Source organism: Mytilus edulis, chromosome 12 (genome assembly GCF_963676685.1).
Source record: "Mytilus edulis chromosome 12, xbMytEdul2.2, whole genome shotgun sequence".
Taxonomy (NCBI): domain Eukaryota; kingdom Metazoa; phylum Mollusca; class Bivalvia; order Mytilida; family Mytilidae; genus Mytilus; species Mytilus edulis.
The window spans coordinates 25,041,821-25,057,628 of record NC_092355.1 but is presented as its reverse complement, the minus strand read 5'-3'; the positions used below and the strand labels follow the sequence as shown (position 1 = coordinate 25,057,628).

The 15,808-nt window shown below is 32.1% G+C and overlaps 2 protein-coding genes across 2 annotated transcripts; both read right to left on the bottom strand.

Annotated features, from left to right (window-relative positions):
* Positions 1-2,009: 2,009 nt before the first annotated feature.
* Positions 2,010-3,353, bottom strand: LOC139497533 (uncharacterized). Its single transcript, XM_071285761.1, has one exon. The coding sequence runs from the start codon at positions 3,351-3,353 to the stop codon at positions 2,010-2,012; it is 1,344 nt and encodes a 447-aa protein (XP_071141862.1).
* Positions 3,354-5,867: 2,514 nt separating this feature from the next.
* On the bottom strand, positions 5,868-15,145 carry LOC139499398 (fucolectin-1-like). The gene is made up of 4 exons (XM_071288076.1): positions 15,012-15,145; positions 13,866-14,096; positions 9,419-9,685; positions 5,868-7,132 (listed from the first exon to the last, which is right to left on the bottom strand). The coding sequence occupies exons 1-4, from the start codon at positions 15,100-15,102 to the stop codon at positions 6,891-6,893; spliced, it is 831 nt and encodes a 276-aa protein (XP_071144177.1). The 5' UTR covers positions 15,103-15,145; the 3' UTR covers positions 5,868-6,890.
* Positions 15,146-15,808: the final 663 nt, after the last annotated feature.

Sequence of the window (15,808 nt, the reverse complement as noted above, 5' to 3'; positions counted from 1 at the left end):
AAGTGCAAATAACAATTTACCTTTAAACAAGCCATCTACGAGTATTGCCACAGAACCGTGAATACACACATCGTATAAACCTAGTCATAGCAGAGATAGTAAAAGGTCAATAAGAGTACACCAACATATTGTCTTTACAGATTATTGTACTTTAATTTGTTCACCTTATCAGTCCGAAAATGCATTAATTAAAAATAATTTTATAACTTGTTGTGTTGTCTAAAAAAAATAATTCGAATATTTACGTTTAACATAGAAAATTTATCTCATGAATGTGTACAATTGCACGTCTGTGCGTTTTATCTTCTTATTATCGGCTGGTTATTAGATAAAGCATAAGTCATCGGCGCGCTTACGATTACGTTAAAATATGATTAAAAACCAAGACTTTTAATGATTGTATTTTAAATCCCGGCATGCAAAAACCAGGAGAAAACGTCACAACCTACAGGAAGTAGTTAATATTTTTTCATTAATTATTGAATTTCTCCTTTATTACTGCACATTTAGCGATAAAACTTTGTGAATATATATATTATGTCATTATGAACATATTTAAACCATAAGAAAAAAATCGCGAATTTTCCCTTTAATCATTTTATATAACTTGTTTGGAAATATACAGTTGATTGAAAGCAGTCAATGTCGCTATTCTGCCTAAGCTAAAACTGTGTATGGTTGTTGACAACATTGTGGCCTGACGTTCAGTCCGACCATGGGAAGCTGTGCACTGCCGGCTGCATTCTTATTGGAGTCATTCAATGCTATATTTCTCTACCTTTGGTCTACATAATAAAAATTGTACTTATTGAAAAAAATATATATTGTTTTCATTTATTTTATTTAGATAGCGCTATTACATTTAATAGGCATCCATCGTATTTTTATTTATCAGTTGTAAAATTAGACCAATCTGTGATCTGTATCCCCTGCATAATGGATCCTTTTCTACCTCAGGCATAGATTACCTTAGCTGGATTTGGCAAAACTTTTAGGAATTTTGGTCCTCAATGCTCTACAACTTTGTACTTTATTTGGCCTTTTTAACTTTTTTGAATTCGAGCGTCACTGATGAGTCTTTTTGAAGACGAAACGCGTCTGGCGTATATACAAAATTTAGTCCTGGTATTTATGATGAATTTATTTACATACATGGCAGACCACACTCCTTTATTTCTTTTATAGATTTCAGTTTGGTGGACACAGGGAATTGATTCCCAGTTCCCTCCCCAAACTCCTACTTCCCTCCATATTCTGTTCCCCTGCACTCCCATTTTTCATCAACAAGAATTATCTCTGTTTTAACACCACTTTTCTCGCGATTAAAATCACCCTGCCTCAAGCTTTCATCCATCATATTCTCATTTCTAGTCCTCTCATTCCATAGTTCCCATAATTCTGTCCAACCCTTTATCAGTGTCTCGATGGCTCGCACCCATTAACAACCCATCATTCGACAAATTATATTATACTACCTGATTTGTCCCCTATATGCAAAAATTACGAGTCAGGTTTTTTGCTTTAATGTGAATGGCCATTTTTTTCACACATCTAGTTTTTTAACTCCTATGCGTATTTGTTATTATCAACTATATGGCATCAACGCACAGAATACAAACTATCTTTTCACAAAACCACAAAGATTGCATAACAAATACATACTCATGGTTTCTATTAAAGTTTTCTTTGCGAGCACAAAGTGATGAATTAATTATAAAACAATTTGGTTTAGGAAAATAAATATCCAAAAGATGTTTTAGAAATAGACTATAGTTGACGAGATACCCCCTCGTGTAACAAGATTTATCTCTTCTGAGATTTAAACACATTGAGATTGAGATTGAATTGTTTCCCTTTGATAACAGCCAGTTCCAAAGCAAGATTATTTGTTTGATGATTTTTAATTGATTAACAATACTTTAATAAAGGAAAAGGATAATACTTTCAATTTCGGGGTCTCACAAAGACTTTTTCACCTTCTTTTCTAATTTTACATTCAAAACCCAAATTTAGATGAAAAGGCTACACTTTACTCTGTTTTCAATAGCCCAGTGTAAGTAACGGGTCATTAAACTAGTTATGTTACCCATGACTGGACACATAGAAATTACCTTTCCCGTTACCTGAGCCAATTTACGTGCTGTGAAATTAGGAAAGTTATTTAAAACATCAACCAATGATGTTAGGGTATTTTTAATCCGTCTATCTGATATACTAATTGAAAATTCAGACGAATTCCAAACTAAACCCAACCACTCTAAACATTGGACTGGTTCAAAAATAGATTTGTCCATGTTAATTAAAAACCCTGCTTCTAACAAAGACACTTTCACAAAAGATGAACATTCGGAAGCTTCTTGTTTATTTTTACCCATTCCAAGTCCATCATCTAAGTAAAGTACAATATCTACGCCATTTTCTCGCCAGTATTTTACGATTGGACGTAAACATTTAGTGAATAGATATGGAGCAGATGATAGACCAAAGGCTAACACTGTAAAACAGTAAAATTTATTGTTCCAGCAAAATCCTAAATATGTTTGTTGTTTAGTACATACGTCATAATGAAAATAACCAGACTTAAGATCAAACTTAAATTGATAGCAATCTTTTGTGAAATAGTTTAAAGCCACTTTCCAGTCTTCAAATTTTATTCTTTCTTTTTTAATTAAAACATTCAGTTCACTTAGATCCAAAATCAGACGTTTTTTGCCCGAACTTTGAACCGCAAAACTAAGCGGCTTTACAACAAATGGTTGAAATGGAGTTTCAATAACACATATGATATCAAGTAAATCTGAAATTGCTTCATTTACAAATTTAGAATGGACATAAGCAGATTTGTTATTCTTAAATGACATAGATGTAGGAGTCTGCAAAAAAGGAATAACGTAACCATGTTTGATAGTATTTATAACAAATTCATTTGCACCTATATGTTTCCAAAATTGTATATGCTTGCGTAAGCTATATTTTACCCCTTTTGCAACAGATGAAATATCAATATTGTCAAAATATTTTGCATGTGACAGAAACAGTTCAAACTGTCCGTAAAGATTGCTTTCATCTAAAAAAGTAGTATAACTATACTTATCATTAACTATGTTGCCTTGATGTCCCTGGGACAGCTGATTTTGAACTGAAAAGGGGGCACTGAGTTCGCCAGTGACCAAGCTGGTTGCAGTTGAAACTGATGTCGTGAGATGATGATTCCCTTCGTCTGCTGGTCCGAAAGGGCGGCTGTTGGTTGTTTTTCTAACGTAATGTTGGTTTGGCATTGTAGCAGGAGAAGCAGAAACAGTAGCTGCAGCGGTTCTATAAGGATGAGGTCTTTTCTTTTCCTGGATACTCATAATGGCACGGCATTCTGCAGAACGAATGCGCTTAACTGAAACTTCCGGCTTGAGTTTGGTTGCAAATTTAAAGTCTCATTGCCAACGGCCAAGTCTTTATAAAGAGTATCGAACTTCCCGTCAAGATAGGTTTTAAACAGCGAGAATGTATCCACCAGGTCTTTATTACCAGTAAGATTGCAGAACTACCATCAGGCGATAAATGAAGTTTCTCGGTGTCAGACATACCATAATAACGAATGCTGCTACTTTGAACTATAGGGAAACTTCGAATAACTTTATTTTCCCTTAAGTAATACTTAATCATGCTTTTCACGAAAATCATGAGGGCATATACCCGTAAAACCGGCACTACAAGTATATGCCATCCAATCAAATTGAACGTAAACACACACCATGTGCTAGATATAAACACACACACGTGTTTATAGTAAACAATCACTTGACCGTTACAACGTCATGTGACCAATAACTTTGATAAATATATATACATTTAGCTACTAAATATTATTGTTTAACATCAAACAACTGTTCCAATTTGTTGTTTAGGTTAAAATTACGACTTATTGACATTATTCATATAGCTGTGGATTCTATTCACAAACAATTTCAGAATACATTGTCGTAAACAAGTTGGCTGTCCTAATCATGGCCGTTGTAAATACTAAAATATGCACTTAAAATGAATATATGTGAATTGTGTAAGATTAAATGATAATAATATACCTAATCCTTCGTACACGACCTAAAAACACTTATATTCATGAATGAAAATAAAAAAAATGTCGCATTTTTATATAGTAACACCACTGACCCTTCAGTAACTCCAATGACACAAAAGTATCACGGTGACCATTGACATCACATTTCAAATTTTACCTTTATTAAGTTCTGAACACAGAGCCAAGAACACAGAGAAAAGGAAAAAGATAAAAAAATAATTCTTACGCTAAAATATCTCAAATTATATAACATAACATCACTAACTAAAAATGTCAATAGTGTTACTAAATAGTGTCATTGGTGTTACCAGCATACATCAGTTTGTGAAAACTTTGTATATGTAATACATGACATTGTTAAAACATTGTTAAATAAGTATTGTTTTTCGTAAATTATATGATGTTTCGCTTGTTAAGCATGACAGAAACACAAAACAATGCTGATTGTCATGATATATTCAGTGGTGTTACTAAACTGGTCAATGGTGTTATTTTATCAAAATGGTCTCACCATTGACAGTAACACCAATGATTTAAGGTGTATTTTAAGATTTAGTTACGAAATAAGTGCTCCATTCCCCTATTCTATATGTTGTTCCTGGTGCATGTTTCAATAATCAATATATTTCATAATTCAAAGTTCAGGAAATGTTTTCAAAAAACGATTTGTATAAGGGTACACCATGGACACTATTTTCAATTATGATATAGCTTTTACTTACTTTTAAGATTTTTTCACTAAATTTTCAACATAATTGTTTAGTTTTTTTTGCAAAACATGCTTAGAGGTAATATTGCTAAGGGAGAAACTGTTGTAAATGTCAAAATCTTGCGAAAGATAACTCTTATCCTACTTATTTGTCCTTTGGTTACACCATTGAATTAAAAAATGTAACATTTCCTTTTGGCGAATTTTTTTATTATAAAATCAACATACACTTCCTAAATCATTAAAACACATGTTTGTATGTATCAAAATGCAATAAAAAGTGATAAATCAAAAAACAAATCATATGAATAATAGTCCTATTTCAAGTCTGAAAGGATTTATAGTAAAAAATAACCGCTAATTCTGGCTATCTCCAAGGGTTTCATATCTAACATATGCAAGTGTTGTTTTGATATATTTTCATGTCTGTGACTTAAAAAGACCCAATAACATAGTTTTGCATGTTTTTTTGATAATGACCCATATACAAGTGTTATTTTAATATATTTTCATGTCTGTGTTTTTTTGTTTTTTTGTTTAAGACTAAAATAACATAATTTTGTATGTTTTTTTATAATGACCCATATAATGTACTCTATATGACGCAAAATAGATTGCGCTTAAAACATTTTACAAATGAACTTCGTAATACGCGAAATTAAAAAAAAAACTTGCACAATATCATGTAATATTGACGAATGAAAAAAGGAGCCGACGCTTTATCATGCTAAGCATATCCCAACTCGTGAATCAATGTAACGGAAAACAGGAAGTACGTGTCTGACAGATCTGTAATTCTCACACGTTTGAACTCGTTACTACTACTCTGCTGACAAAACATAAGGGCGTTTTGTTTAGCAGTATATGAGAAAGATCCGAAGGCGGACGAACGAACGGAACAAAGTACAAACAAAAGAAGCTATAGAAGAGAACGGTTTGACAAGGTGTTGGCAGTATAGTCCCACTCCTAGACTGGTGGAAGAATGGAATTATTTTACCAATGCAGTTACTTAAAATTAAATTGAAAACAAAGCGAATTTTAATATCTCGTTTTAATCGAAAGTGATACGTAAAAATATTCAGCAAATATGTGCAACGTTATTAAATCATTATGAAATTCTAATGATAAAACATGAAAAAGGTAAGCATAACACAAGCAATAAGTTAATAAAAATGTATGTATAAACATGTTAACGACCATTTCAGCGTAACGATAATTTACTTTTCACTTTAATACGTAAATAATTCATGACGGAAAATTGATTTCAAAATACATTTAATACCAATAAAGTCCTCGGTGTGGAATATTTAATAACTTCATGGATAACAGGAGATAATGTACTTATTATATTTTGTATCAACGACAAGTTTACTCAGCGAATATTCAATTCACATGCATCATTTCAAATAATTGTTTTTAAGATGATAGCATTTCGTCTAAAACTTCGACAAACATGTTATAATGTTATCTCCTTTAAAAGAAATTAGAATAACTATGTTGAACGCACTGTTTACATACACAAGGAGATTTCTCCACGTGAATTTCACGTGAATTTAGATTAACGTGAATCTAGTGTGAAACTTACGTGAATTTAACGTCAAAATCACATGAAATTTTTCATGTGAAATTCACGTGAATTTTCAAAATAAAGTTATCCAAATAACATCTAAATTTTCAAATTTGATTAACAAATGAAAAAGATTGATTCGTTTTTTGTAAAGTACATATGAAATTTATGTGAAAATTTCACATAAGGTTCATGTGAAGCTGAATTCACGCGAAATTCATTTGAAAATTCACACGCCAGTTTCGCATTTAAACTCGTTTGAGGTGACATGCACGTAATATTTGAACTTCACGAGAGATTCATTTGTAATTCACGTGAATAAAATTTGCCTGTGTAGAGGACAAACATATAAAACAAAACACATAGACAAAAACTCATTCCACTAAAGGTCTTGAATCAGTTGCGTCGATGATTTTTACATCAATACTATCACACCTGTTCCGCTTTCCTCTAATATCAGATATAAAACATCCGAATATACCATGCCAAAATCGTCATCTGAAAAAAAAACCCATTTCAGGTGTTTTTTTTGTTTTTTTTACAAACACCCAAAAACATCCCAGTCCAAGTCCTCTACCATATTCGCCAAAGGATTGCCTTCTTTTTCAGCTACTTGTAGCTGACATCCTTGTGTTGCTTTGTTATAGTTGGAAGCGTAACATCCGGGACGTACTGAACACATGTAAACACATTCTATGATACTTCTTGCAACGGCCGTCCTCGAAACGTCCACTTCAATTCTGTGTCCAGATGCACCACACTTGTAAGACCCATTAACTCCTGTTGAAGTATAATAGAAATAACTCGTAAAGCGTTACAATATATTACAGTCTACCTACATATACAGACTAAACATGTTTCTGCCGTACAAAATTATAAGCCACGTATAATTTTAACGTTCACACTATTACTTGGTCTCTTATAAACAGTTGTCATCATACTATATGACAGTTATGCCCTTACTTTTGAATATGTGGAATACGGTTTATTTTCTATTTAATCTGGATGTTAATCATAACATTCTTTCATAATTTTTATACTGTGTCTCCTTGAAATAAAAGATGAGTACATATATCACAACTGATGTCATATCTTGGCTATTGAAGTGGGTTTTCTAACATCTGTAGCTGGTGAAGGGAAACTTACTCCTTCAAGAATAGTGCTGGATGATTTTAAAATAAATCATAAAGAAATATGAACTTAAACATTCAATGAAATAATGTAAAAATTCAAAAGATTAAGGTCAAATTAAGAGTGAAATTGAACAATGTATTTAGAAATAAAAGATGAGTACATATATCACCACTAATGCCATATGTTGGCCATTGAATGTTTTTTTATTAAACATCTGTACTCGGTATTAGAAACTATATTAGAAACTAACACCTTTAAATACAATGCTGGATGATTTTTAAATGATTTATAAAGAAATAAGAACTTAAACATTCAATTAAATAATGTAATAATTTCTTAATACTGTGAGACCTTGTTTTGGCATCGGACATTCCTAGAAAGACATCAATTGTATTAAACATCTTGGGCAGTAATGTTTTAACGTTAATATTGTTTTGATTTATAAAAGAAAATTTGCAACAGAGACCATAATTTCAAAAGTATATTTCAATATTCATAGCTATATGCCCAAATTATTTTATTCTCCAATAATAATTTCTAAAGTTATAATGACAAGGACAACCAAGTCACGTTTTTTTCCCAATTTATAAGCATGAATGATTCATATTCAAATTTCGGATTTGGTCTGTATACGTAGTTAAAGAAATTAAAACAGAAGTATCATTTTATAATGAACTTTTCATCCTCTCCAGAGCTTCTTTCTTATAACAGAGGTCAATGCTAAGTAATGCTGGTCAGAAAAGATTTCATCAATATTGCTTATTATTGATAATCATACAAAAAAGGAAATCTTGTATAATTTATTTAGTTATTTCATATTAAGGTTAAACGATACAGAAACGATCCCTCGTTTTAATTTCCGTAAGGTTTTTACACAAAGTGAATTTTGAAATGCACTATCGAAATATGAAAAAAAAATATGCATACATGACTAACTTTTCGCATATGAGCTTGAAATATGCACGTTTTTTTTATTTGGCAAAGTGTTTTTTAAGACATATGACTTTAATAAGTCAATAAAACAACAGATGAATTCGAATAATGTTATTGGAATGATGCAATCATTGGTACTATAAAGCCATGCTGGTTTTAGAAAAACCTTCTTCAATAAGTATTTCACAAGTATTTCACAATTTAGAAAATTACTGATTATCATACAAAAAAGGAAATATGGTATGGTTTAGTTAATTGTTTCATATTAAGGGTATATGATACAGAAGGGGGCCTCGGTGGCCGAGTGGTCTAAGTAGTTACTACTGTAATCACTAGCCAGTCAACACTGAGGTTGTGAGTTCGAACCCCGCTCGTGCGGGTGCACTCGACTCCAATCTTAATTGACTAGGATTGTCAGTTTTCCTATCGATGGTTTTCTCCGGGCACTCCGACTTCCACCACTTATATAAACTGGGCGCCACGAAATAGCCCAAAAGCGGTGCTTAAAAGTGCGGTAAAAACACAAAAGTATAAAATAAATGCATATGATACAGAAAAGATCCCTCGTTGTAATTTCCGTAAGGTTTAAACACAAAGTGAATTTTGAAATGCACTATCGAAATATGAAGAAAAAAATATGCATTAAACACTAACTTTTCGGATATCAGCTTGAAATGTGCACCGTTTTTTTATTTGGCAAAGTGTTTGTGTTTTTTTTTTAATTCATATGCCTTTAATTAGTCACTAAAATGACAGATGAATGTGAATAATGTTTTTGAAATGATGCAAGCATTGGTATTAAAAAGCCATAGACAATTATCTTAAAATTCTACAGAAAAAAATCTACCGTTGATTTTTTATGCTATTTCAAGTACATGTATCCATGTAAAAAATCCAATGAAGCTATTTACACGAAGACACAAAAATTGATAAAAATAATACAAAACAAAATCATTAATAAAGAAAAACTATGAAGGAAATAAAGCTCATCTCTTATACCTATATATACTGACGGTAACTGTCTGCCGAATATTTCAACTTCGCACAATGTAAGAGGATTTGTCTTATCTAACTGAATACGAACGAACTGTCCCACTGTATTTTGCTGACAGGTTGCGTTAAGAAAGTCGACTTTCACTTTTTGGTAATAACATTCGGAAATCTCTCCCTTGTCAAAGTCTGTCCAGGTACCAAATTGATAGGGTCCACATTTATGGGGCTTTACAGGCATAGCAGCATCAATGCTAAATGACGAAAGTCTTCGAACTGTAATCATACATTTATATATATTACTTTTAATTATATCAGTTTTATTGCATAAGCAGGGTTACATTATCACATATTTTTATACTACTTTTAATATTATGCAAAATATCCACAGGACACACAATCCATTGTTATATGTTGCAATGTAGATATTTACCTCTATGGTGGGTGGTAAAATACAGAGCAAAATGGCGATCTAAATGATTAAATCCTCATTAAATGAATTGGAACAACTCATGAAGTAGACAGTCGAAATTAAAAAAAATCACAAAAATGTCTTTTAATACTCTAACTGCTTTCAAGAAAATGGTGATTTAGTTAGAAATAACCAGCATTTCAGTGATTGCTTGCAACTTATATATTCCAGTGAATTTGAGATTTAGGATTCTTCTAAATGTAGAATGTCTGCTTTATATCTTGATATTGGCATAGCTTGACAACGTCTTACTTTTATATACGAAAAACGAGATGATTGCAACTTTCAAGATGAGGATGGACGCCCGAAATTTACACTGCAAAAGTATTACGGTCACCATTAATGCTTTAATCGAAAAGATTTAGACCCTTCTACAACGAAATTGGTTTTACATGCACACGTATAAAAATTGCGGTTTTTGCATGTTTTATCCAACGTAATCATAGCTTTGAATGTAGTTTTCAATTTAGACTCGTTTATATTTTTTCGTTTAGGCTTGTATCATATTTTCCCTCCGGTTTATATGATCCGTTCATCCTATATTGACTCTTAAAATTCAAGAGTCTATCTGAAATTGAGAGTAAATTATATGGCCTTTCAAATAACGTTTCGATCCCTAACATCACTGAAGAGACATATATTGTCGAAATCTAGATCTGGTGTACAAAAAAAAATATGGACACCTTGTGTTTGTGGCATAACATCTTGGCCACAAGTTTATCGTTGTCTGTTTAGTGTTTAAGATCCATTTTGTTACATCTCGTGATCAATTTTATTTAGCAAGCGCCAATGGCAGTCAGCAGGGTTTAAGAACATCAGTTGTTCGACCTGTTAGTCAAATGCGTTTAGACCCTTCTACAACGAAATTTGTTTTACATGCACACGTATAAAAAATGTGGTTTTTATCCAACGCAATCATAGGTTTGAACGTAGTTTTCAATTTATATATATATAAGTATGTCTGAGTCACTGACAACTCTACAACAGATTTATCCATCGGATCACCAGCAATGATGGTGATACATTGCTGTGTACATAATGTATATACAACTCGTCTAAACATCAACCCAATAATGTTAGATCGGTAAATTTGCTTTCGCAAATTTTTTGTTCTTCCCTTGCCGGGATTCGAACCCATGCTACTGAGATATCGTGACACCAAATCGCCTGCACTGTATCCGGTGCGGTATACCACACGACCACCTTGGCTTCACTCATACAAGCGTCGCTTGACACTGGGGTTAAACTCATATGAAGGAGAATTAAAAATAACCTACTCAAAGACAAACACAAATCTTACTATATTTTTTTAATTCCTTTTTTATATATATTGACCATGTTCTGTCACTCAAACACCTACATTTCAGTGAGTGCTTGTAGCTCATTTATCACAGTGAACTTGAAATTAAAGATTTATACTACCACCATTTCGTTCAAATCTTCATATTTCATAGATATTGACACAGAAAGACGATTTTTAAGTAAGGCCAAAAATAAAATACTGTTTGTCCCGACCAACCCGGTAAAATCGCCGCGGCTCGAAAATTTTATTGGCCATTCTTGTCCAATTTGTTTTTTTTTTGCTGCTACGTTGGTTTTTGGTGACATCTTTCTGATGCTGTAGTAAACGTGCGTTAGTTTTTTGTCATACCTTTCCGATGCTGTAATCAACAAGCGTTTTAAATCAAGGCCTTTTTGCATTGAAGCGTCTATATGATTCGGAATCAAGGAAAACAAACATAAGCCTTGCCACACGATTTGTGTTGTGTGCAAGAGTGATATTTGAAAATAAAAAATCTGAAGTATCTTTTAACCCACTGAGTGCACCTTGATTGGCTTTGTCTTTAACCTCCGTTCCTATTTAAAGGATACAATCTTTGAGTAAAAATGGTCTGAATCGTGCTTTGAAATCAATCTACTTTGTCTTCGACTTCGAACAGGTTGGGCACAAGTCAGAAAATGTTGGATACGTGAATTCCCTGCTTTCAGGGAACCTCCATGATTTCTGGTGTAAACAAGACCAGTTTAAATGTGTTTTTTTTTAATTTATGGCATAAATTTATTAAAGGGCACGTTTTATGTTATTCATCAGTTGAATTTGTAAATACTCAAAGAATTCTGGGTACAACAAAACACGAATAAGTGAAGCCTTGTTTTTTTCTAGAACTCGAAAAAAACATACACATCTTTTGTTTAGGAATTAATTGACCAAGCTGCATGATCCAGGTGTAACTGAACATTACTGAATTATGTTCACTTCTATTGAAAATTTTTATTCATTGAATTTTAGTTCCCGAGAGATTAACATATCTTTTTGTCATCTCATAATTGATGATCAAGGTATGAATTGGTGAACACAGGAATTGTTTTGTTGTGAGTTATGCATCAAATTAAACTTGAAATAAGCTTGATTTTTAACTTATTAAACACTTGCTTTCATTAAACATTGTTATCTAAGAATGTGTGCTTTTGTTGATTCATACCATAAAATGAATAGGAAAAAGGAGGTCCCTGTAAACTGTTTTTAACACCAGAAAACTGGGGTGTACACTGAATACAGGGAATATCCCACTGTTTTTGACTTATCTTACCTGTTGAATTTTGTAAAAATTCAATATAGAAAAATTATATCAAGAAATAAAATAAAATAATTTGCCTTCCTACCTACCCATACCCTGATAACCCCAGTTGGGGAGGGGAAACAAAGATATTTTTAATGTTGGCCTAAAGTATGTGACAAACGTGATGAATTCAACTTTCCAAATAGGTACTCCTCATTTTGGTAGTAGCCTAGCTTCTGTCTATTATTTTGCGTTTACAAACCTCAATAAAAATATTACGCTCATACATGTTCCCACTATGAGAACATCATAACCACGGCTGTTCTCCTAACATTACCCAACATAAATAATGCAGAGATTTGAGGAATGACTGATATATACTCTATATACTTACACAATTTTTAAGGCCCCAATCACGGAAAACGTCAAATCGTTAATTCATTGATTAATTTCATATTCCTGTTTATGACACTTTGACTGAGTATGGATTTGTATAGCAGGTGATGTATGCATCATATCAACATGATCAAGGGACACCCTTCCTGTCGATGCATCAAGTCATGCTCCGTTTGGCGTTCATTAGAGTCCTTCAGTTGTTAAGTTTTTGGCAACTTTCTTTTTTTAGCCTATAAAACCAGGTTCAATCCACCATTTTCTACATAAGACAATGCCTGTACCAAGTCAGGAATATGACAGTTGTTATAATTATCCATTCGTTTGATGTGTTTGAGCTTTTGATTTTGCCATTTGATTAGGGACTTTCCGTTTTGAATTTTCCTCGGAGTTCAGTATTTTTGTGATTTTACTTTTTAATTGATTTATGTGATTTTCACAACGGCAAGCTGCTATTCACTATAAAAGTAATATACAAGAGATGTTTAACTAATTAAAACATGTACATGTATTTGAAAGTTTACAGATTATATGATAATTTCAAGATGCACTAGTGATCCTTTTAGTGTTATTTTGGAATAATTGATCCATTGTTTTCTTTCATATTCTCGATATTAGTAGTAATAGCAACCATGTAAGAAATCAATTTTGGAAACGCGTATGACATGTATACATGTACATGAAAAATATCTATCAACTAGAATGTGTAGTGATTGTTAAAAAATTAAACACATCAAGAAATTGAAAGGCTAGTATTCATTATGACAAAGTCTACACATATATATCGGTGGCTCTAAAATATAGAATTGACAAGCCTATCAAAATGTATTTGGAGAACTTAAAAAAGAAAAGAACAAAAAGAAAAGCTACATTTTCAGACAATAAAATACATGTTTTTGCAATTAACTCGTTTTGGATCTAAGTACCAGTATTATTTGTAAAATTTCTACTTTTTATTATCTTCGTCCGTTTTACTGAACAAATATATACAGAATGCCCATTGTATGTAACATAAATCAATAGTACTCACTGCAACAATCTTTTCGTCCCCAAATAATAACACGAGATATGAGATATATTGCACCAAGATCGACAGACCACCAACTGTTTAATTCATTTTCTGTATGAGTACATCCGGGAATATCAAACCTATGTTGGTTGCTTGTACTTCCGTCCACTGCTAAGTATGAGAACTGCGGAATATTTCCCAAGTAAAAATCAGATGACTGTTTAGTCGGTTTCCCTAAAGCAATGTTCTGACCTGTTAATAAACATGTAAATTAATAGTATGGTGAGTGCAGAGTGGTATTAATTCTTGGAAATTTTTGTATTAAACAGCATAACTTTTTCTATATGTGTCTGTTTCAATCAGGTATTAATTATCATTGCCTTTTTATACATGCAATACATTGTTCACTAGTACATGAATTTAGTCTGAATTTGTCATTTTGATCTTAATATCAAGTTTATTGTCATATTCATTCTTTCAGTTATTTTCAGACGTATCAACTACTGTACATTCAGTACTATTATGACAATTCGTTTGCAGCCAATACAGTAGTGTTTAGTAGCTATTTAGACAATTCAGTATGTTGTTGATTTCTACATGTTAAAATACATAATAAACAATCTAAAGATAGACTAAACATATATTAATTCACTGAATCTTCTGTAAAGTACGGAATTAACCACAGTGGTAAAAAACAAAACAAATAAAAAAAAAACAAGCAAATAAATAAATAAATAGATAAATAAACGAAAATCAATCGGTTGTATTCTACCTAGTACTTAGAATTAATCCAAGATATCTGATATACATAATATATGTAAAACCCTTTCTTTCTTACTTCTCCTTTTGGAATTTACAATTAATATCTGATATTTGAAATCAACGGTTCTTGTTCATTTTTTGCGACTATTTCACTTACATTTCCCATGATGATTACTTAATAAATAACACACATTATTTCCCACTAGTTCCTTACTGTTAACCATGGATACATAACACACACATAACCTTTCCTGTTATCTTATTCCAGAAAAATTTAGGTCTTATAATCTTAAATCCCTTACCCCTCAAAAGTATAGAATCGCACGAAGAGAGAACATAAAAAATACGGTTGTTTTTTTGAAAATCTCCGTCTATTTCAATTCTTTCAACATAATCAATACTTACCGTTGACCATATGTATATTCACAAAAATGACGGAAACGGATAGGTTTGTCCCATAAAATAGAAAACATGCAGCTAAGTTAACTCGCCTCATTCTGATGATTCTAAAAGAAATCGAATGAATCTTCAATATTCCTTCTAAGATCAAACAGAAATAACATAATTCACAAGGACTGACATCGATTAAAAAAAATGTCATGCAAAATTATGAAACTATACTTCTCATTTAAAATATAATTAGTATGAATATCTTTGCTCAAATAGTTATTCTGTTGTTTGTAGTTGAGACCTTGTGTCTCAAAGGAAAACTGCAAACATTAAACATAATTAATTTTCAACTTCATAAAATTAATTGTTAACTGATAAAATCTACAGCAATGCATAGAAATTAGCAATTAGCATTTGCTGTTAAAAAGATCAAGGTCAAATAAAGAGTGATGATATAGAGTTAATCGAATGTATTTAGAAGGCCATTTTGCAAAAGCAAAGAGAAACAAAGAAACGCCCAAGTTAACGTTGTGCAGGCTCGTACCTCTCCAAATGAGAATTGTTTCTTTTAGATCCTATATTGGCTCACTATACTCAGTAAGTGCTATGCATTTGATATTGGCTCACTATACTCAGTAAGTGCTATGCATTTGATATTGGCTCACTATACTCAGTAAGTGCTATGCATTTGATATTGGCTCACTATAATCAGTAAGTGCTATGCATTTGAACGAAAATTCATCGAAAATCCTTGAATTTTTCAAAAACATATTTAGGTTTTTCTCATTTTTAGAGCTTAATCCAATATTTTC